Source organism: Amaranthus tricolor, chromosome 5 (genome assembly GCF_026212465.1).
Source record: "Amaranthus tricolor cultivar Red isolate AtriRed21 chromosome 5, ASM2621246v1, whole genome shotgun sequence".
NCBI classification, from domain to species: Eukaryota; Viridiplantae; Streptophyta; class Magnoliopsida; order Caryophyllales; family Amaranthaceae; genus Amaranthus; species Amaranthus tricolor.
Window position 1 is genome coordinate 32,153,739 of NC_080051.1, and position 21,255 is coordinate 32,174,993.

A 21,255-nucleotide genomic window follows, 5' to 3' on the forward strand; every position below is an offset into this window, starting at 1 on the left:
TGGTTGGAATTTTAAATTAATTAGTCGGAAATTATAATTCGCAAAAGTACTAAACTTAAAAAAATAGTAATTCGCAAATTATTTTTAAAATAATTTAATTTGCGAAACTAATCGTGGGTTTTCCATACGGCCATACCCAAGAGGTCAAGACCCACTGGGTTGTTGAACAGCCTGGCTTCCGTGGCAACGGACCACGAAATCTCCATTAGAGAAATTCCATTATCTTTTGAACACTAATAAAGTTGAAATCCAAGGTTTTTGCAGGCGTACTTTTTTGTATAATTTGGATCTTCTCTGGTACTCACATTTCAATCCTCCTCTTCATCTTCTGCTACATTCAATTCCCCTCGTCTATTAATTCTTTCCACCATTATTACTTATTAGGGTTCCTTTTCATTATTGAGGATTCTTGCTAATAACCCATTTTCCATTGAACAGAAATCACTTCTCTATCAACGATCCTTTTTCTGGTGGTCCGGTAGATAATCTTTTTTAGATTTAAGCATTCAATTTTTCCCACAAGCATCTTAATGGAAGATGAGAAAAAGAAAAAGAAAAACAAGAAGAAGAAGTACAAGCAACAAACGAAAGCAGCTGCATCGGCAGTCGACGATACAGCGTCGTCCGATACTGGAGGGACATGCTCTGTAGGAACGATTAGTGGTGACCAAGATAATGGATCAAACATCGGAGTTGAAGATGAACGTGCTAGCAATGCTAACGGTGTAAGAATTTTTTCTTTTCGAACATTCGCTGTTTGATTTGTTTTATTTTTGCTATTTGATTTTGAATCCGTCATTTTTATTATGGTTGGATATGTTTACTTAGTTCTTTTATGTCAATAGTTGATTCCAAGCAATTAATTGAAGAATGCCAATTTATTGGCTGATTAATCTTGTTGTCTTCATTTCCATTTTCAAAGTGCTTTTGTACATTTGATACCCCTGTTATCTCAATGACATTTTACGCAATCTTAGTGTGAGCAGAGAAATGGAGATTCTTGAGTGCTTAATTCACATGTTGATAGATGAAAATTGACTGTAGGGAAGTTCAACAAGTCAAAGGTTCCATTTGCCTTCTTAGCTTTATTTTTCCTAGGGTCTTGTGGGTTTTAGCTGTCAAATTATCTTTCAGCATACGTTGTGAACACCCTGGGGCTTGGAAGCATAATTTTACTAGTATGCTTTCATGTCACTTATGATTTATTTTTGCCTATTATGTTGTGTAATTGTCAATATTTTCTCTATAATTTGTTGATAGTAATACTAGTGTTAGTTCAATTTGCTTGTCTTTGCCTAGTTAAGAACACAATTATGCAAAGGATCATCCCTGGGATTTGAGCTGACATTTTCCAGCTGTTCAATATAAAGTGAATGGTAGGAATGCTCAAGACTGTATTACCTTCTAATCCTTCATCAAATTTTTGATTTGGCAGAGTGCTTCAGTTGACATTGTGAAGCAACATAGGTTGCAAGAAGAGGTGAGGTTTGTTTTAGTGATTAAGGTTCCTTGTGTAATTACATGGCTCTTGCTAATTTTTTACTTGTAGTAATATGCATTTTCTTACTTGTATTGTATAGGCTAGATTACGAGATATGGTCAAGCAATTACTCTATGAAAAGAACTCATACATACAAAGACAGGTATTGAGCTGTGTCAAGTTATCGCATGTTTCCCAATGTGAATAAAAGCCCTTTAATCAAAAAAATAGATATTGTTTTTAAAAATATGTTCTTTTATTGCAGGCTGAATTAGAGATGAAAATGAAACAACTACAGAGTGAAAATGATTCTTGGCATCAAAAAGAGGTAATGCTAAGTGATTCGTGTTGCATAGGATTTTCGTACACTTGTACTCTTTAGACTATTATACATGTCTTAAGAGGAGGACATGTGGGTGTAAGCAGGCAGTGTTACTGTGCTAGATGACTGATCACTGCTCCTAAATGTTATCAAGCTAAATCATGGTTTCACTCCTTTTTTTAAGAAACCAACACATTATATCTTATTTCAGGCGGACCTGGAACAGAGAATTAATCAATTATTACAAGAGAATGCTGCTTTGAGTTTTGCAGAGGTGAGACTAGAAAATTTTCACGCATAAACAAAATGTACATGTTTCATTTGCTTGGCCTTTTTTACATGCTATTCTTCCTTATATTACTATATGTGCATTATTTTTCAATTGCTTATGACTGTTATTTGAGTTTTTTGACCTTGGGTTTGATGAATGATCTATCTTTACAGAAAAATTTATTGGAAAATGTTCAATGTGTTGAGAAGGAGAAACTTTTTCTTTTAGAAAAGGAGGTATTCTTTCTTATATTCATTATCATTAATTTACTCATTTTATCACACATAACCTTGCCCTTGTTGCTTCAAATGATTGTTGTCACAATTGCACTTTTTGACTTGTTTTAATGAATCTTGTCCCAAACTATAATTAATTTAAAACATAATTCTCATTTTTAACATGAGCTATAGTTTGCAATGCAATGTAATATAAATAAACCTAAAATCTATGCTCAACGTTCTTGTTTGCTTGGACTAGCAAAGGAGGAACTCGAGGTAGATCCATCTCTAATGGATATACATAATGTTGCTCGATGCCGATATGTGGGTAAATGAGGTGTTGTACGTGATGGATGAGGTGGAGAAGATATTTGTTTAGGTAGAAAGAATGGAGACAGAGCATATGGCGATTGTGGGTATGGATAAGGAACGCTTAATCTAGAGAAGGGGTGCCACTTGACAAACTAGATGCGTGGGTAGTAGTGTATGGTGGAACTAGACGACCATGACCAACCTTTTGCAGCGCATCTTAGAGAATTCATGCTTTGTATCGTTTGCGGCTTTGATCATACATCACACTCTCATCTTTGGTGAGAAAGAAGCTTCTAAACGCGCTTGACTGCATGTCATGACATCCACCATAGTATGTGCCTACATAAAAAGAAACATATCTTATACGACTGTGATTATTTGATAAAAGTCAAAAGGTTTTTTTATAACAATACCAGAATGACGTGCGCGCATGTTGTGTTGATAATGTTGATGTAGAACCACATAATGTGTTGATACCAGCTCGTGTATGCGGCTAGTGTCTAACCTATGTATGGGACACCCTTAACAACTCGCTCCTCACATTCGTTCCATGCTTTTAAGTGTATTCTGATGTCACACGGGATGGTTTTTGTTTGTGTGTCGACAATCAATCCCATGCAACTCGATGCTCGTGTTAGCTTTCCTGGAATTAGCTGCAAGCGAGGAAATAAGTTGAAAGTTGAAAGTTCAAAAATTGTTTTATGTGTCGAAATTTAGTCGAAATAAATACTTAATTTAACCAAAAACTTAACACTTTATCCACCTCGTGGAAAAGTTGAAAGTTCAAGGTCACCACGTGGATTTAAAAAAACATTTGTGGAAAAGCCAAAAACTCAAAATCACGTTGAATTCCCAAAAAGAAATTAGTGTAAAATACCTGGAATTGGATGTTTAGGAAGATTTGAGGACGACGAAGGACGAATTTTAGCCTTGAATTCCAACTTTGAATGTCTAACGTTTTGAGGAGAGAAAATGGGTAACACAAGCTTGAAAATGGTGAAATGAAGTTTCTGCTAGCTACCGAACATTTGATTCAAAGTGAATTGCTATCTTAGTTAGCGGTTTGTTTGGCTTACTGTTCTACATGGAGGAAATAAGTTTCCTTCTATTATATAGTGGGAATTAAGTTACTCCCTCTGTTTTCATTTGTTCTTCCCATTCACTTTTTTGCGCAAATCTCAATGTAAACTTAAAAGTTAAATAATTTTGATTGTAAGTTTTTAAAAAATTTAAAAAGTTGAGACGAATCTATCAAGATCCCACATGAATATGTTTTTTCATATAGATCAATGAGAAATCATAGTCAAAGTTTTGACACTAAAATTCGTAAATTCTATTTGAGAAAAACATATGAAAATGGAGGGAGTATTAAAAAGCATTATTTTGGGAGAAGATTTAGTTTCGATTCCCCAAAATGTTGTTATTTGCTGTCCTACAATATAGCATTGCATTCATGCTTTTTGACATAACAAAGCTCAGTTCACCTTTTGGTGGCTGATTTTGTTAAGAGATGGGAAACTATATACATTAATTATAGTAAATAATTTTCTTTATTGCAGAACTTAAGCAAGGAAACAATTTCAACGTTGAATAATGAAATTGCTAGGTTGAAGATGCAGGTATTTACGATGTTTTCTTTATGATGGATGTTCATTGCTCAGGATTCAATTGACCTTGATTAGATGGTCTATGGGTGAAGCATGTCTTAGCAGAAAGAAAGAGGTTAATTGGCATTGGAATAAAGTTCAAAATTCGGTCAGAGGAGGCATTTATCGGTCTTTTTTTGTTTTATTTATTATAAACCATTCTTTTTGAAAATATATGCTGTAAAACTTCTGCTTGTACATGTATGTCAGTCTACACAGGTAGAGGATTTAGGATTTATGTGCCTTATAGTTGTCGCCCTTTGCTATATTTATATCTCTTCTGATGCTGAATTAAAAATCAAAGCTTGGCAGGTTCTGGAGTTGGAAGGAGCTAAGACCACTCTTTCACAAGAAAACATGCAGATGCTAGACAACCTATCTACCTTACAGTCACGAGTTCAGGACCTTGAAAAGAGTTTGCTGACTGTTGTCTCACCAGCGGATGTTCAAAACGTATGTCTCAAAAGGCTTTTTTTTTTTTTTTAATTTATTTTTTAAATTCATGATTCATGATGTACATGCACACACAATAAGTGCTGGCCACCTCATTATCTGCTTAGTCTTGTAGAAAAAGCACTTTATGCAGTTTAAGCTGTTTGGCCTGTTTGGGACATTATGGAAGCAATAGGTCTCGAGAACAAACAATAAACTATTACAAAGGAATTAGGGTGTGTTCTGTATAGAGCATAGAACTAGTCTTATTTGAACTTATTAGTTATCAAAACTACTGTAATGGTGAATATATCTTGGCTAGTTGGCAACCCATATTACAACTTCTCTGGACTTATTGACCCAATGGATTTATCTCACTCACAAGTCACATAAACTTAGTTCTCCTGAATAAGTGAAATCAAGTTATACAGAACTCGAGATGCTAATGTATCTGCTGAGTTTGAAGTTTCTGATGCAGGATGTGTTTGAAAAAGAGAACTTGAATGCTGAGATTGAAGAAGCATATGCATTGATTGGGAAACTGATGACAGAAAATGCTGAACTTGTTGCAAAGGTAATGCCATACACGTGATGATGGTTTCAGGAGGTTGCATATTCATTACTCCTCCATCCATTAGTGGCCTACCGATAGTGACCTTTCTCCTCACGTCACTGTAGGTAGCAAATTCTTAAGTATATGTTGAGAAATTTTTTGCAAGTTATAGTTCTTGTGATGTTGGCTTTTCAACTTATAGTTTTTACGTAATGGATTTACGAGCAACTCTATTCACTACTTTGCTTTATTGGTTGTGTGAGCCAAGAGAAGAAACCATTCATCTTTTTTTCTTTCTGACTTGTCCTGTGACCATTCTGTGTTTTAGGTAAATCAGTTGTCCATCAAGCTTGGTCAACAAGCTGAAGTGCATAATGATACTTCAGTGGACATACTTGATAATTCATATGCAAATCCTTTATATAGATTTTCTGAAGATATGGAAGATGTTTCATTGGCAACAAAGAGTGTTGAGCTTTTTGGAACAGGTTCAAAGGAAGATGAGCAAATGATGACGGATGAAATGCATTCAGATTATGCTAATGTACGACATTCCTCAGAGACCACTGTATCAGGAGAAATAGTGCAAATTCCTTTAGTTGAAAATGAGTCTCACGATGTAGAAGCACTAGCTTATGCAATTGCAAGAGATGAAAGTGTCCCGCTTGTTGATGCTCCTCTCATCGGTGCTCCTTTCAGGCTAATTTCTTTCGTCACAAAGTATGTAAGTGGCGCTGATTTAGTCAACAAAGATTCTTCAAACTCGCTGCAGTAAACCTTATGTGCTAAGTTGTAGAAGGTCTATTGAGAAAGATAAAATATGCTCAACTGAATATTTCACACAACCAAACCTTTTTATGACAAGAATAGATGAACTACAGACTGTATTTTTAGATTTTTCGAAAGTTTGGTTTCTATGTCGCCATTTTAGTGTGGCCATTATAGATTTTTGGTTACATAATGGGCATCCTGTATTATCTGATGCTGCACATTTGTGATTGCAATTAATTGAATTTGATCAGGTAAAGGAAGAATTCTAACACTGAGCTTTTCATTAGTCATTATTCATTTGCAGCTTAAGAACGTATTCATGTACAAAGTCATGTTCAGAGGGGGAAGAGGGCAAACATACCATACTCTAAAAAAGGTAAAGATAAACACATACAGTCAATGTTTCCAGTTCTAAAAAAGGTGGCAAACACATCATACTCCAAATAAAGAGAGGCCTGCTGAGAAAGATGAGTTCCTACATTGTTTCCAGTTCTAATACTAATCTGGCGTTGAGTTCCAACTTCCAAAACATGGATATCAAAAACATAATAAAATGACAATGTTCAATTTAAATATAGCTATATGCTGTACGCTACAACACGATTCCTATTGAGATCAACTACTAAAACTCTGTAAAGAAAAGAATGTAAGGCATTATCAGTTACAGGCCTAAAGTCGTAAAAGAATCACTAAAGGAGTTCATTAGCAGGAGTTGCACGATTTTCGAGTTATGTACAGTCCTTTGTTAGTATCCCTTTTTCATTGAAAGACCCATTTAAAAAAACAAAATAAATGCTCTTTTGTTGCTTTTATGGTGTACGAGTGTCCGAGTCCTTGGACTTGGATGCCTGTGCCTCAGGTGATTGTGGGCTCGAAGTATCTGACTGCCTGGTCTCCTCAATCATCCTCACCACATCTCCTATGTTAGGTCTTAAATCGGGCACCTTAGAAACACAAGACATTGCAATTTGAAGCATTTGAACCAATTCTTCTTCAATATTTTGATTTCTCATTAACTCTGCATCAAATACTTCTGCAGTCCATTCCTCTCGAACCACTGACTGGACCCACCGTGGAAGATCAACAACATCATCACGTCCAGGTGATTGGACTGGAGTCTTCCCAGTCAGCAACTCTAGGAGGAGAACACCAAAACTATAAACATCAGATTTTTGGGTGGTTTTCCTTGTCTCTATTGTTTCTGGTGCTCTGTAGCCTGCAGTTCTAGGGGGGACTGCAGGAAAGCTCATTAGAGGAGCTAGACCAAAATCAGAGATGCAACCATTCACATCTTCAGAAACAAAAACGTTTGAAGATTTGATATTCCCATGGGTGAATCTGCCACCACCAGCAGAATGGACATGGGCTATTCCCTTGGCAGCTCCCAGTAAAACTTTTATTCGGGAGTCCCAGTCCAGTGGTGGTTTTTCTCCATCCTTACTACCTGAATTTTCATTCGTTGTTTATTACAAGCTTTTAACAGATAGCAAAGTTTAAATTGTTTTTTCAAAAAAAAAACCTATATAATAAAGAGAAACAGAAAGAGGATGGGAGCCATACCATGCAAACGTGCCAACAGGCTGCCAGCTGATACATAGTCATAGACGAGAAGTTTTTCATCCTTGGAGTAGTAATAAGCTCTTAGGGGGATAACATTAGGGTGTTGACCAACCTTCCCAACCGTATCCATCTGCTGTTCAAACTCTCTTTTACCTACTACAACCTCCTTTAACCTCTTGACAACCACTGTTGTTCCATCCTCTAATATTGCCTTGTAAGTTGTCCCATAGCTTCCTTTTCCGAGCACTTCCGCAGAGGCCCTTAATAGGTCTTCAAGATCAAAGTTAAAGGAACAACCTTCAAAGAACACTAGTTTATTTTTCTCGGCTTCTTGAATCCCACTACCGAAATCCTCCTTGGCCTTTTCAGCCCTTCCCGCACCAAAACCTTTTCCTTTAAGAACACCACTTCCTTCAGTACCCCTTCTCCTCAAACAGCATAACACAAGCATTAGAAGTAGAAGAAAAAAAATCACACCTCCTCCTACTGCAATGGCAATTATAATTCCTGCGCTTAGTTTCTTCTTCATGTGTTTTTTTTCATGCACAACAGGAGGACCCTCCGATACTGAAGGAGCTGGAGAAATGCCAGGACACTGATTGAGTGGTGGCCCGCATAAGCCAGTGTTTCCTCGAAACGATGAATTGGGAAAGCTACTAAGAGTCAATGGAATTGAGCCATTTAGATGATTGTTGCTCAAGTTGAGGAATTTAAGATTTTGAATATTCAGTTTGGGTATGGATCCTGTAAGGTTGTTATTCTGAAGGAACAATTTATTTAGTCGTGTTAGGTTTGAAATCGATGATGGAAGTTCTCCCTCAAATGAATTGAAAGCAAGGTCTAATGCTACGAGTTGAGTGGATAATGAAGAAGGAATATTTCCAGATAAGTTATTTTGTTGGAGGAATACATATTGAAGGGAAGGAAGGGAAAGTAGATCAGATGGAAGACTTCCGGAGAGGAGGTTCGACCGGAGGCTGAGGATCTCGAGGTGATCCAACTTGCCAAGGGTATTATTTGGGATCAAACCTTTGAGTCCAACTCCAGGTAATCTGACAGCAATAACACTATCATTTTCTGAGCTGCAGGTTATGCCTACCCAAGCAGTGCATACTGGGGTGGTAGAATTCCAATTCACTTTCCGTCCATGTGGGATAAGAGAAGCAAACTGTAGCAGAGCTTGCTGGTCGTTTTCCAGGTCAGCATGAATGGGAGGTGAAAATATGAGCAACAGCAACAAGATCAAAATAAAATAGAGCTTCATAAGTAGTATTGCAGTTTGAGCTCAACAGGATAGTTGACGGTCAGCTGCTGAAACTCCTCTAGTATGCCTAGCATAAGATAGAAAAGGTGAGAAGTGGATCCATCAATTTCCCCACACAATACATGTGAAGCACTTTTCTTCCCTCTATATCTCAAATATACAGAAACATTTAACTTCATATACTTAAAAAAAAAAGTTTTGGAACAAAACATATTGAACCTAATTTCGTTTCTATAATAACTGTAGTAGAATAAATTTGAACTCAGTCTTTAAACTACTACATTTCCCCCTTGGTTGGTTCCTTGCTGAGTATTTCCAAAAAGAGGGGACTAGAAGAAAATTGTAGAACAACAGAGCACAACGAGAATCCGGTCTTATCTAAGTTAGAGAGCAGTATCTGTTGGGATGAGTTATCCCACATCGATAAATTGAAAATGGTGTGCACGCTTTATAAGCTATTAGAGACCTTCTTCCCATTGCCATATGGTTTTGGGATGGTATATATCTCCTTGGCTTATGAAGTGTGTGCACCTCATGTTCCCCCGTTAATATGCTGGCATTCACAATAAGTCCAGCCTAATTTAACATGGTATCCGAGCCGATGGTTCGATCAAAAATTTTAAAATGGTAGGTTCGAAAAGAATGACGTTCCTACCCTAATTGATTACTCCCACATGCGAACTTGACGGGGGTTCGCATGTGAGGGGGTGTTGGGATGAGTTATCCCACATCGATAAATTGAAAATGGTGTGCACGCTTTATAAGCTATTAGAGACCTTCTTCCCATTGCCATATGGTTTTGGGATGGTATATATCTCCTTGGCTTATGAAGTGTGTGCACCTCGTGTTCCCCCGTTAATATGTTGGCATTCACAATAAGTCCAGCCTAATTTAACAGTATCACTTTCCCATTCCATGAGTCTAGCTTGTAATCATTAAAAAAGAAAAAGAAAAAGAAACAGAGCACAACAAAGAGGGTATACATAAAAGCACCAAGAAAGATCTGAACTTGGCATTGCAATTGGTTAGAACTTAGAAGGTACAAATGCTTTAACTGATGAAGTACAACATGTTTTACCTATAGAGATTTCATTCACATCAGAACAGCATGTTCAAGGTATTCATACAATAAGATTTCCATTTTCCAAGAGAGGAAAACGAAAATGGGAGAGTTCAAACAAGAGCATCCATGATTAAATCATCCAAATTTCTGTTCACCAACAAAGTTTTGGAGATGAATGAGCTACAGATCCATAAAACCCAGTTGCCAATACCCAATAGCCAAAAGTAAAGATATAAAAAAAGAAGTACCTGAAATGGCAACAAGTGAAGAAGACAATGCAAGAGAGATAGATAGAGAACGGAAAATCTTGAGGAAGAAGCAGGAGCTGAGACCTGGGGCTGGGGGGTTCTTTTACCAACATCAGCAAAGATCCCAAAAACAAAGAATTTAAAGTTTCCCCCAAAGCTTCTCTGAAGAATTAAAAGAGATCTCAAAGCATCTCAGCCGATTCTGATTCTGATTCTGTTTCAAGCTCTGAACTCTTTTCATCTTCCTTTATCTTCGTTCTTCGAAATTGAAATGGCAGTTACAGAAGAGGAAGTATAAAAATGAATGAGATTTGTTTATATGTCTTGCCTTGCTGCCTTTGTCTTCTTCTCTCACTGTCAGTCTCACTCTTTATATATATATATATATATATATATATATATATATATATATATATATATATATATATATATATATATATATATATTACAACCATTTTCAGCTTTTCTCGCATTTAGAATTCTCCTTATTCTCGTAATTCTAGTACAGACTGCAGACTACTCCCATTTTCATACAAACAATCTTTGGTATCATACAGTACACCATCTTTTTACTTTTACCATGATTTTCCTGGACTGCATCTGCATGCATCCAGATTATTTATATTGTCCATTCTTCATAACCTAATTGTAGTAAATTGTAATGTGATAATTATCATTTTCTACTGCTCACCAAATAATGATGAAGGGTGTCAATAAAGTTAGTCTTTCACAACACTCACAACGTATGACGAGTCTTACATATGATATGGTCTTAATGACTCTTGGAATGATACAAATACAAGTTTGTAACTTTTTCACAAAATTCTTAATAAATAAAGGTGAGTTTCAACTAACTTTAGCCATAAAGTGTAAAACTAAATGCGTCTTGTATAAGTCTACATAGAATTATATTAGAAGATTAGAGTTTGATCTTAGGGATACTCACACCCTAATTTATGACTTTGGGAATATTTGACAAATGGTTATTGATTTGTTTAATTAGTTGGAAATATTAACTTTTTAAGCTAGTTAAATAAGACAATATTTGATAAATCTATTATCTATTATCTATTATATATTATATATAAAAAGTTTGCAAAACTTATCACTGTTCATCTACTATTCATCGATAAATAGTGCTTTAGCTTATTCATCAATGAATAGTGTTTTAGCTGACTTAGCATCCCATATCATCAATTAATGCCACTTCATCATATATTGTCCAGTTGGCAGCTAAGTTCTTCTTCTTTGGCCACGTCATTGAGTTTCTTGAGTATGCATCTTCATCTTCTGGTTATTAACCATTTGATACTACCTCTAGCTCCTCTCACTTCATTAATTTTGTGGAGGCTCAAGGATGTGCTCCATGTTTCATGGGTGGCTCCTTACAATTCTATTCTTTTATATGCTGGCTATGATAGAAGATCCTTATTTATTGCACCATTTGCAAAATTCTTTCTTACTTTGTGAATTCACGGAAGCTGCTTATTTATTGAACCATCTACAACATTGCAACCTCACGTTAGCAGGTTTGCTTGCAATTAATTATTTATTGTTGTGTGTTTATTTTCAATGTTTTCTTTCTTCTTTGATTGCTGGCTGACTATGATGGAAGATACTTATTTATTGCACCATTTGCAACATTCTTTCTTGCTTTGTGAATTCACGGTAGCTGCTTATTTATTGAACCATCTGCAGCACTGCAACCTCACATTTGCATGTATGCTTGCAATTAATTCTCTCCTATTGCTGTGTTTTATTTTCAATGTTTGCTTTCTTCTTTGATTGCTGTTGTTAACTATCTTACGGTTAAAAATATTCGTGGGCGGATTTTTACAATTCTCTCCTTTTATATGCTGGGTGTGATGGAAGATCCTTATTTATTCCACCATTTGCAGCATACTTTCTTGCTTTGGCTGCTCATTTACTGAACCATCTGCAACATTGCAACCTCATGTTTGCACGTATGCTTGCAATTAATTCTCTTTTATTGTTGTGTGTTTATTTTCAGTGTTTAGCTTTTCCTTTGATTGCTGTTGTTAACTGTCTTACTTTTAAAAATATATGAAGTAGGTATGAATTCTTTCCTTGTGCTTTTAATGCTTTTCTCGCATTTATTTATTGCTGTGTGTTTATCTGGTGCTTCCGTTTTAATTATTGAAGTTATTTCATTATTTAAGTCCACTGTTTCATTGTTGTCTGTTTGTTGTGTCTTTGTGTTTGTTCTCTTTTTTATTGTTGTTTGTTTTCAATTATTGAATTTTTCATTTCTGCTTTGTATGCTTTTAATTAATGAAGTTATTTCATTAATTTTGTTCATTGTTTCACTGTTATTTTTAGTTGCTTATTTGTTGTTTGTTCTCCCTTTTATTATTGTTTGTGTAGTCAACTGTTTCATTGTTGTTTGTTTGTTATTTGTCTGTGTTTCCTGCGGATTTTTCAATCTTCATGTTCATAGTGTTGAAGTTTCAGTCGAATGCGAGTTGAAGTCTTAAAGGAATGCAACTAATGGGGGAGGCTCTCTGTCCTTCATTATCGTGCCTTGCACTGTTTACATTATAATCAAGAATTAAAGTAGGCTTCTTGTTTTAATTAGGCCTCCTATTTTTTCAATGACATTCAGAGTAGTTCGACGTTTCCTTCAAAGTAGTTCAATCATTTTTGGCTAAGCCATTAAAAGAACGCCATCTTTTTTTTTGAGTGACAGGTCATGGCTATCTTCACAAAAAATGCCAACTCTTACAAGGGATTGGTTAAAGAAGTAACAACACTTTTGGGCTTTCTTGAGCCCCTGTATAGTACATTGAATGCTGCGTCCAATGCGGCTTGTGTTGTTGTTTTTGGTAGAGAAGGAGCAAATCCCTACTTTAGAGTTGGTAAGGTTTGTGCGGACTTGCTTGAATCGGAAGAATCAACAGTTGATCATTGTTTGCAGACTCTTGTAACAACCTTTGGACTTTGTTTTGAATATATGGCCATGCCCAAGTGTGAGCAATGTGAGAAGTGTGAGAGCTATTCGTTGTTGTCCTTGACAAATGGGGATGTTGAAGGAATGGGAAATGTTGAAGTAAAGCGTGAAACTTGTATACATTCCTCTCAAGACGAATGTACAAATCCAATTGATCCTGCATCTCAGATTCCTTGTTCTTCTATACCTCCTCCTCCCAAAAAAACATAGAGTATCTTGGATTCATGCAATAGCCCCTCGGAATCCTCAGTTAATTCGATTGCCTCCTAATTTTCCTTCTTTGTTCCCTAAGAGGAAGGTTGGCTACTAATTCTTATCATGTTGTTTTATGTCCAAGTAGCTTTGGTATAAGTCTTTTATTTTCGTTGTATATCACCATGGCTTATTTGTAACGCCCTTCAGATCAGAGTTTTTGGAAATGTACTTGCTATTCCTAAAAGGAAATCATTTGTATTTACCTTTGACATTAATGGAGTTTTAACTGATTCTTTTGTTTAAATACTCTTTTATTAGCTTTCGTTCAAAATTAATGAAGTTCTAACTCATTCGTTCGTCTAAATACTCTTTATTAGCTTTTGATTGTTTATGATTTCAGTTTTTCTATATAAAGACACCTTTAGACATAAATATATAAATTTGCTATTTTGTTGTAAGGATGCTGAGGAAATGCGTTTTAGAGATAATTATAATTGTTGTAGGAATGCTGCAGTATAGAACAACGTTTACTGTTTTCGTAAGGTATGTATGCTCGAGTAAGATACGGAGACGTAGCTACACGAGAAACATAAATAAAGGCCTAATACTAAAGAACACAAAGAGGTAACCTACGAGGACATCAGTATTCTAAAACATGAATATGGCGCCTGCAACTAGCCCTATCCCTAGTCAGGCCCTCGGAGAGGTATAACTCACGTATAAAAGATAGAGGCAATAAAAACCCCAAAAAAATTATCATCTTTTTATTATTCTGAGTGCAACTTCATGTTCTTTGATTGGTTTTTTTAATATTCTTCTGCTGCGTTGTTTGTTGTGTTGCGTGTTGCATCATCCTTTACAACACAGCCATTAGTTCTATCTTATATTGAGTGTTATTTGCTGTTTAGCTACTGCATTTTTTTCTACGTTCCATGTCTGATCATGTATTCACACGAAAATTATGATCATTGGAAGGGAATTGTCATTTCGATTTCTACCCATGGATCAATATCGAAGCAAGCGTTTTTCATCGAAAAAAAGTAAATCCCCAGAAGAACCACAATACAAAAGTCAACGTATTGTAAATCAATCAACTATCTCACCGCTACATGTTGTAACTGCCGATGCTGGTGCGCTCATTGCTCCCGCTACTGATAGCAGTGATCATGTTTTTATTGAGGACACAATTTTCAAGTTTTCAGCCACACTTAAGGAGGAGAAAACGAAAAGGTTTTAGTATCTTCCTCATGTTTCTTATTATATATAGTAATGGTTAATATTTAGTAATATTATTTTATCTTTTTAGAAAATCCCACATGTTCACAAGTACATGTTGTATCAAATGCTTGTGTGGTGCTTCCTCCTGTTGTTGCAAGCAAGGATCATGCTAATATTGCAACACAACCTTCATGCTCTGATTCACCCTTAAAGAAGAGAAAAAACACAGGTTTTTGCTGGTTTTGTATGTTTTTAAAATACAAAGCAGTAGTAACATACTAATTAGTAAGACCATTCTGCATTTTTAGAGCGCATGTTAAATAATGACCCGAATTCTATTGTAGGTGAATAATTGGAACATATATTCATGGATATTTTCTCGCTTTTCATTTTCACATGCTTTCACTGGACTTTAGACAGTTTTGTGTGATTACACATGTCCATGCTTTGTCTACCTGCTATGTTTGTTTTACTATTTTCCATTTGTAGAAACCGCAACAACTTCACACTTTCCTGTTGTATATGTTGATGCTTGTTCACCCATTCCAAGCGTCATTGAAAGTGACAACCTTGTTAACATAAGAACACAATTTGCAGCTTTGAGTTCATAGAGACAGATGAGAAAATGAAAAGGTTTTTCGCGTTGTTACATACTTTTTTCTACACATATTAGTAGTTAATTAATAATTAGTAATAGAATTCTATCTTTGTAGAAAATCCCATGTCTTCACAAGTACATGATGTATCTCTTAATGCTTCTGCGGTGCTTCTTACTGTTGATGCAAGCAATGATCCTGATTATATTGCAAGACAACCTTCATGTTCTGATCCACCCTTAGAAAAGAGAAAAGGAAAAGGTTTTTCACGTGATCATTATGACCCAAGTTCAATTGTAGGCGATTGCATGGAACAAATATTGCTGGGTATTTTCTCGATTTCATTGGCTAGTGCCTTCATTAAACTTTATACAACTTTCTCCGATTCTACATGTCTATGCTTTATGTACATACCATGTTTGTTGTTATATTTCACAACCCTTTAATGTTAGACTTCTTTAATTACACTTGTAGATAAGAGTTTTCCTTTCTGTCCAGTCACTCTTGCTGAACCAACATTCTGTGCGTCGTGTGGTGCTAAGCTTTTTGCTTATGAGACAAAATTGTTTTGCTGTGGTGATGGCATTATTAAAATTGCTACGAGTGAGTATCCATCACAACTTATTGGTCTTTTCTTAAGTGATAGTGAGCTTGCAGTCCATTTTAGGAAGTGTTGTCGATTGTGTAATAATATGTTTGCCTTTAGTTCACTTGAAGGATCTATAGATGCACGTACCTACAGAGGTATTTATGTGTTTAAGCTCCACGGCTAAGAACTAGCAATATTACCATTTGCCAAGCATATTGACTTTTATATAATGTATGTAAATCGTGGATATCATTGTTCAGTAACCCATTCATAAATAAAAGATACAGTTAATGTGAACATCTCAGTTCTTAACAGTTCAAGTTTATAATACTCCGTTGGCATTAATAGCCAATCCATCATCGATAATTAAATCAGCACTTGAATCCAATGTCGTTTATCTATCAACAAAGCAATCAAGTTTGAATTGACAATTTAGCAAATTTGGTTGTTTAAATAATTAAGTTTAGAAGCGAGGCAATAGGCATCATAGTCAAAATGTATAATTACATAAATAGGAGTAAGAAGAAAATTATAGGGAAGCCCAAATTCCAAATGGAAACTGGAAACTGGAAACAAGAAAGCATGAAAATGGTTACAAGGGAGTGGAAAGTGGATCCTCAAGTAAAAGGAAAGCAACTGCTTTAAGACTGAGTCTGAGCCTTTGAGTGTTTTTATTTAACAACTCTCACATGGCATGTGCTCTTTTGCATCTTCCTTGTTGGGAGGTGGGCTCTAAACCAGATTGACCCACATTATCATGTGGATGTGCTGCATCTCACTCTAAAATTATCTATCCCTACTGCCTGCTAGGAGACCAGGACTAGGAGTATTCTCGCTTCCAGATCTTTAAATTATGGCTAGCAATATTATTGCCTAAATAAAACTTGCTGCTTTTTCGACCAATCTGAAATACCTAATTTGTTATAGCAGTAACAAAGTTGGAGTCCCTTGGCAGCATTGGAGTATTATAATCTTCTTGGCTTGCTGCTTCTCGGAGCCTAACAATCATTATTCTCTGTTATAGCTACCAGTATCCAAGACTAACTATTTCTACCTAGACCTTGTTTTTCATGTGCAAATTCTTGCCAAATGCTAAGTGTCATGATTGCTTGAAATTTTAAATTTGATAATAGTGCATAATTTTCAATTTATATCCAAGCAAAAGAAATTAAATATATAAAAACTATGACTATTGCCTTGGAATTATCCAGGGCATTAAAATTAAATGTATAACATCAATTACACCATATAGACACTTGGAAACATGGGAAACCCAGGGGAGATTTTTGTATAACTAATCAACATATTCAGCTCTTCTCCAATCAAAAATAAGATATTCACTGTAACATTCACGAGAGGCCGAAAGGTTCTGGCAGGGGCTCAAATCCATTTTCAAATATGGAGCACTGATCAGACATATCATCCACGCTATGCAACCAAGTAGTGTTTTTAAGATCCTCTTTTAGTAGAATTGCATCATATCTGGTGCTCTCGTACATGTCTGCTGCTGTCAATCTCCCAAACATCCGACCAATTTCTTCTTTCTTCCCATTCTCATGCAACCGACTAGCAAATGAACCATTCTCTACTATGGACCCATTACTGCTAAGTGACGGACTTTTACTGTTCACAGATGTTGGGCTACCAGATCCATGGACCGCATGGTTTCTGGATGGTGAAGAACGGATGCTCTGAGGAAACAGGGAGGAACTTGGAAGTGGGCGCAGGCTTCCTGAACCATTTCGAATATCCTACAAAAAGAAATAAGGAATTATTTGAAATCGCTTCTAAAAACAGATTTATATATTTCCGTGAAATAATCTGAAGGGAAACTGCCAGTAAGCAAGTAAATTTATTAGAAAACAGAAAGCAAACAGCAGAAAGAGCTATTTGCCTTCAAAATCCTAGCAGAGAACAACTGCCTTTTTCTTGCAAACAACCCATAACTTTAATAGGACAAAACGCCTATTAGTTGTAATGAATTAATTTTTCTCTAAGGGAGAGTATTGAACATCAAAAGATACAGCAAAATATTCAAGGTAATATGGTGAGTTGATGAGAGCACATAATTTTAACTACAAGAAGCAGAAACAAATCCGAAGGTAGAAATATTAAGTGTACCATATTCCTTATGGCCATGTCAAGTAACTTCTTTGATATAGTCCTTCCAATGCCACCATTTTCCACTGTTGCCAACGCCTTAGCAGGTAACCTCATTGAATCAGAAACAGCTGATCTACTAGGTTCAGTCATGTCTGCATTGCGCCCATTAAAGTGAAGATGACCCCTTCCATGTGGTTCAACAGACCTACCCCTACTCACAGTAGGAGACGATGGTCTTCTTAGCATATTAACAGAGCTTAAAGTCTCTGTATTTATTCTTGATGCCATAGAGCCTCCTGGTCTCGACCTCCCAGCAGAAACAGGTCTATCTGGTAATGTTGTCCTTAAATTGGGGGGTGTATCATGTTGAAAATCAGAGGGAATAACTGACTGCTGAGATAGAATCCTGGGACTAGGGGAGCTAGGTCGAGATGTTGATGTCTGGCTGCGTCCATTAGACACCACACGCCCTGTTGATACAGAAAGACTGGGTGCTGCTGAATTAGATGATGGACTACGCCGAGTTGGAGTTGATGGGCGAGAATTTGATCTAGTGACGGGAAAATTAGGGTTAGCAGGAATTTGAGATCTAGAGCTAGTAGGAGTAGAGGGCCTTGAGTTTTGTGATTGACGTGGTTTGTCGCCGGAAGAGATAGTGGAAGCTGAACGGGGTCTAGAAGGGGTAGAAGATCGTGAGTGGGTTGTTCGAGTAGGAGCGGAAGGTCTAGATGATGTTGACGAACGTGCGATGGGAGAGGATGGTCTTATATAAGACGAAACAGAGGCTGAACTTGTATTCAATAATGAGTTGGATCTATTTGAAGAATAAGTACTATTAAGGGTTAAAGATACAGAAGAGCGAGTCACAGAGCTGCTTCTTGCAGGTTTTGAGGAATGGCCGCTATCTAACTGTCCAGTTGAGAGCTGATACAAGCATATGACTAAAGTTAGACAAGTTATCGAAATATTCACAAATGAGAACAGGAATAGTTTAATAGCAAGAAATCAAGCCCGTCTGCCAGGTAGAATATGCAACTGTTCCACAACCAAGAGCATTGCATCATCTAAATCGATTCAACAAATTCATGCAATTTAAACATAAGCCTCCAATTGCAATACTCTAGATTCTATAGTTACAAGTCACATATAGGGCAAACTGTGGTTAGCAGTTCATTATTTCAATTAGTAAGCCATTTACACATCAAGGATGTAGTTGTTGGCAGAGTAAATAATCAGTATTATCTTCCACACAGAAACATGTAGTACACGTTTCCAAATAACAAGGTATGATGAAGCAAAATGCAAATGCATAATAGGGACTAGGCTAGACACGTCATTTTCAATCACTGCCAGTGTGTAATAGACAATAGTATTAGATTTATACTTTTGTCATTAATATATAGTCATTACATGAATGATTATAAACTAAAATTATAAGAAATAGATTGTTTGTAATTTGTGAGTTATGGAATCAAACTAAAATTATATAGTCATTAAAATAGATTGTTTGCATTTGATCACTTGTTTATCTTGTAAGCAGTAGATTATATGGTAGGTTGAGGAAAGAGGATAGACTAGGTGAGATTCGATCCCATGATCTCTCGTAGAAAAGGCGGTATTTACCCCAATTGAGACAAGAACTCTATTCTTACAAGTCAGTGTACTTTGACTATTATTCTATTCTGCTGATGGTACAATAACTTAAAAGAGATTGTAAATGTGTTGATGCTTAAGGAAACTAAATCACAATAATACAAAATATAAAATATAATATTATACTAATATTCCACTTTCCTACTTCAATTCAAATTTAGCACAGAGGAACAAGATAACAAATTGAGTTCTATTAAGAGCACTAGAATCCATTTAAGTACTTTCACTGTTCTACAACAAAACCAAATTAGTGTCATATACGCATACTCTGAGGAAATAAAACCACGTACCCTGGAAGGTTTAGTTGTTAAGGTGGACCTACTAGCAGATCTTGGAGTAACAAAGCTCGGTTGTAACTCACTCCTCTCTGACGAAGCACAAAGAGGAGATTCTGGAGGTGTCAATAGCCTATATAATCGTAAAAACATTGTCAAATGAATCTTTTATAACAATAAGAAATCGCAACAAAATTCAACAGCAATCATACGCTGTAATCAACAATGTTTACAAAGATTTCAAATCTTTAAACTAAGTGCAATAAAAGCATTTTGATTAACTATCATGATAGATAGAGAGTTAACACAACCATGTTCACTACTAAGAAGTTACAAATAAATTCAATTACAATGCTAAAAAATTACACAATTTGCAATCTAGTTTTGAGGTATAGATACAGCTGTTCAAATGCAGTCTTGACAATATACTAAATAATTATAAAAAGAATGAAAATGGAGGAACATAAATTAGTAATGGAATACTAGTAGTAGCCATGAAAGAAGAGATCATGAAAATGATAGTAGGAGTATTGAGTGAGGATGAAAACCAGTCATAATCGTGCTTGCCGCCATCCGTGGACGCCAACAGGTCATCCAATGCATTTCTAGCAGGCAGTTTCACCGATCCAACTGAAATCTTCCCCAATTTCATAGAAACTGCAAAAAAATACACAAAAAAAAATTAATTTTAAAAAAGAAAAAGGAAATTAAAACGTCACTGTTGACACTTAATAGAGTGAAAATACTACATACGGAATGAAAGCGAAGGCCGATATAATTATAATTTATATTTATAATGATTAAAAAAGGGAGAAGATGGGATAAAAAAATAAAAAAATAAAAAAATAAAAAAAAAAAAGAAACCTAGGGAATGGTCGGAGGGAGTAAGAGAGAGAATAGGACGAGAGCGGGAAAAGAGATCGAGATTATCATGATCCGGGTGTTTGGAGACGGCGGCATTAAAGCTATGAGCTCTACGGTGGTGGTTGTGGTTGTGGAGTTGCTGGTGCGGAGTAGAAGTAGAATTTCTGGCGCCGATGACGGAAGAGTTGTAATCTGTGAAAGTGCGATTCATGGTATAGTAGCCTGGTAGGGTACGGAATAATAGAGTAACTTAGTGCATTACATTACATCATTACATTAGAAGATAGGAAGAAGCTGGGGAAATGGGGATTATAATGAGGATGATGCTTTCTGATTCTTTACGTCATATGATGAAGAAAGAGAGAGAAGTCTACTTGTAGATGTAAATGTAAATAAATCATAAATGGATCTGAATTTCTGATGAAGTGAGAAAAGGAATTCTGAATATTATAGAGAATCTGTCTGTTGGCGTTGGTATTGGTGTTGGTGTTGGTGTTGGTGTTGGGTACATCCATGTAAATGTCTTAAAGTTTACTCAGATGTTATGTGATTTCCGAGGGAAGTTTTGATCTCTAGGAGCCAATCATGAGCCACCACAATTCTCCGTCTCCTCCATATCCCTTTACTTTAGATTAAGTCAAATACTGTCATTTC

General features: G+C 36.1%; 3 protein-coding genes across 4 annotated transcripts; 1 reads left to right on the top strand and 2 right to left on the bottom strand.

Moving 5' to 3' along the window:
* Positions 1-125: 125 nt before the first annotated feature.
* Positions 126-6,276, top strand: LOC130812646 (interactor of constitutive active ROPs 2, chloroplastic). Its single transcript, XM_057678188.1, has 11 exons — positions 126-297; positions 439-725; positions 1,436-1,480; positions 1,581-1,643; positions 1,746-1,808; positions 2,014-2,076; positions 2,247-2,309; positions 4,163-4,222; positions 4,562-4,702; positions 5,160-5,255; positions 5,563-6,276. Exons 2-11 carry the CDS (start codon positions 531-533, stop codon positions 6,007-6,009), a joined length of 1,236 nt encoding a protein of 411 aa, XP_057534171.1. The 5' UTR covers positions 126-297; positions 439-530; the 3' UTR covers positions 6,010-6,276.
* Positions 6,277-10,495, bottom strand: LOC130812645 (probable inactive receptor kinase At5g58300). Of its 2 annotated transcripts, XM_057678187.1 has the most exons (4): positions 10,141-10,495; positions 9,908-10,039; positions 7,566-8,896; positions 6,277-7,449 (listed from the first exon to the last, which is right to left on the bottom strand). In XM_057678187.1, exons 3-4 carry the CDS (start codon positions 8,827-8,829, stop codon positions 6,815-6,817), a joined length of 1,899 nt encoding a protein of 632 aa, XP_057534170.1. In that variant the 5' UTR covers positions 8,830-8,896; positions 9,908-10,039; positions 10,141-10,495; the 3' UTR covers positions 6,277-6,814. The 2 variants fall into 2 exon arrangements, with proteins under 2 accessions (XP_057534170.1, XP_057534169.1); XM_057678186.1 differs by lacking the exon at positions 9,908-10,039.
* Positions 10,496-16,717: 6,222 nt separating this feature from the next.
* On the bottom strand, positions 16,718-21,244 carry LOC130813364 (uncharacterized). The gene is made up of 5 exons (XM_057679197.1): positions 20,602-21,244; positions 20,286-20,394; positions 19,753-19,870; positions 17,828-18,733; positions 16,718-17,457 (listed from the first exon to the last, which is right to left on the bottom strand). The coding sequence occupies exons 1-5, from the start codon at positions 20,810-20,812 to the stop codon at positions 17,056-17,058; spliced, it is 1,746 nt and encodes a 581-aa protein (XP_057535180.1). The 5' UTR covers positions 20,813-21,244; the 3' UTR covers positions 16,718-17,055.
* Positions 21,245-21,255: the final 11 nt, after the last annotated feature.

Bases quoted from the DNA above. Each gene is read 5' to 3' on its own strand.
- LOC130812645 (XM_057678186.1), bottom strand. From the start codon at position 8,829: ATGAAGCTCTATTTTATTTTGATCTTGTTGCTGTTGCTCATATTTTCA. The intron at 7,450-7,565 runs GTATGGCTCCCA...ATGAAAATTCAG, and splicing joins CCTGTTGGCACGTTTGCATG to GTAGTAAGGATGGAGAAAAA.
- LOC130812646 (XM_057678188.1), top strand. From the start codon at position 531: ATGGAAGATGAGAAAAAGAAAAAGAAAAACAAGAAGAAGAAGTACAAG. The intron at 726-1,435 runs GTAAGAATTTTT...TTGATTTGGCAG, and splicing joins GTGCTAGCAATGCTAACGGT to AGTGCTTCAGTTGACATTGT. The intron at 1,644-1,745 runs GTATTGAGCTGT...CTTTTATTGCAG, and splicing joins ACTCATACATACAAAGACAG to GCTGAATTAGAGATGAAAAT.
- LOC130813364 (XM_057679197.1), bottom strand. From the start codon at position 20,812: ATGAATCGCACTTTCACAGATTACAACTCTTCCGTCATCGGCGCCAGA. The intron at 19,871-20,285 runs GTTTTCATCCTC...ACGATTATATAG, and splicing joins GGCAAGCACGATTATGACTG to GCTATTGACACCTCCAGAAT. The intron at 18,734-19,752 runs GTACGTGGTTTT...TGCTTGTATCAG, and splicing joins TAACAACTAAACCTTCCAGG to CTCTCAACTGGACAGTTAGA.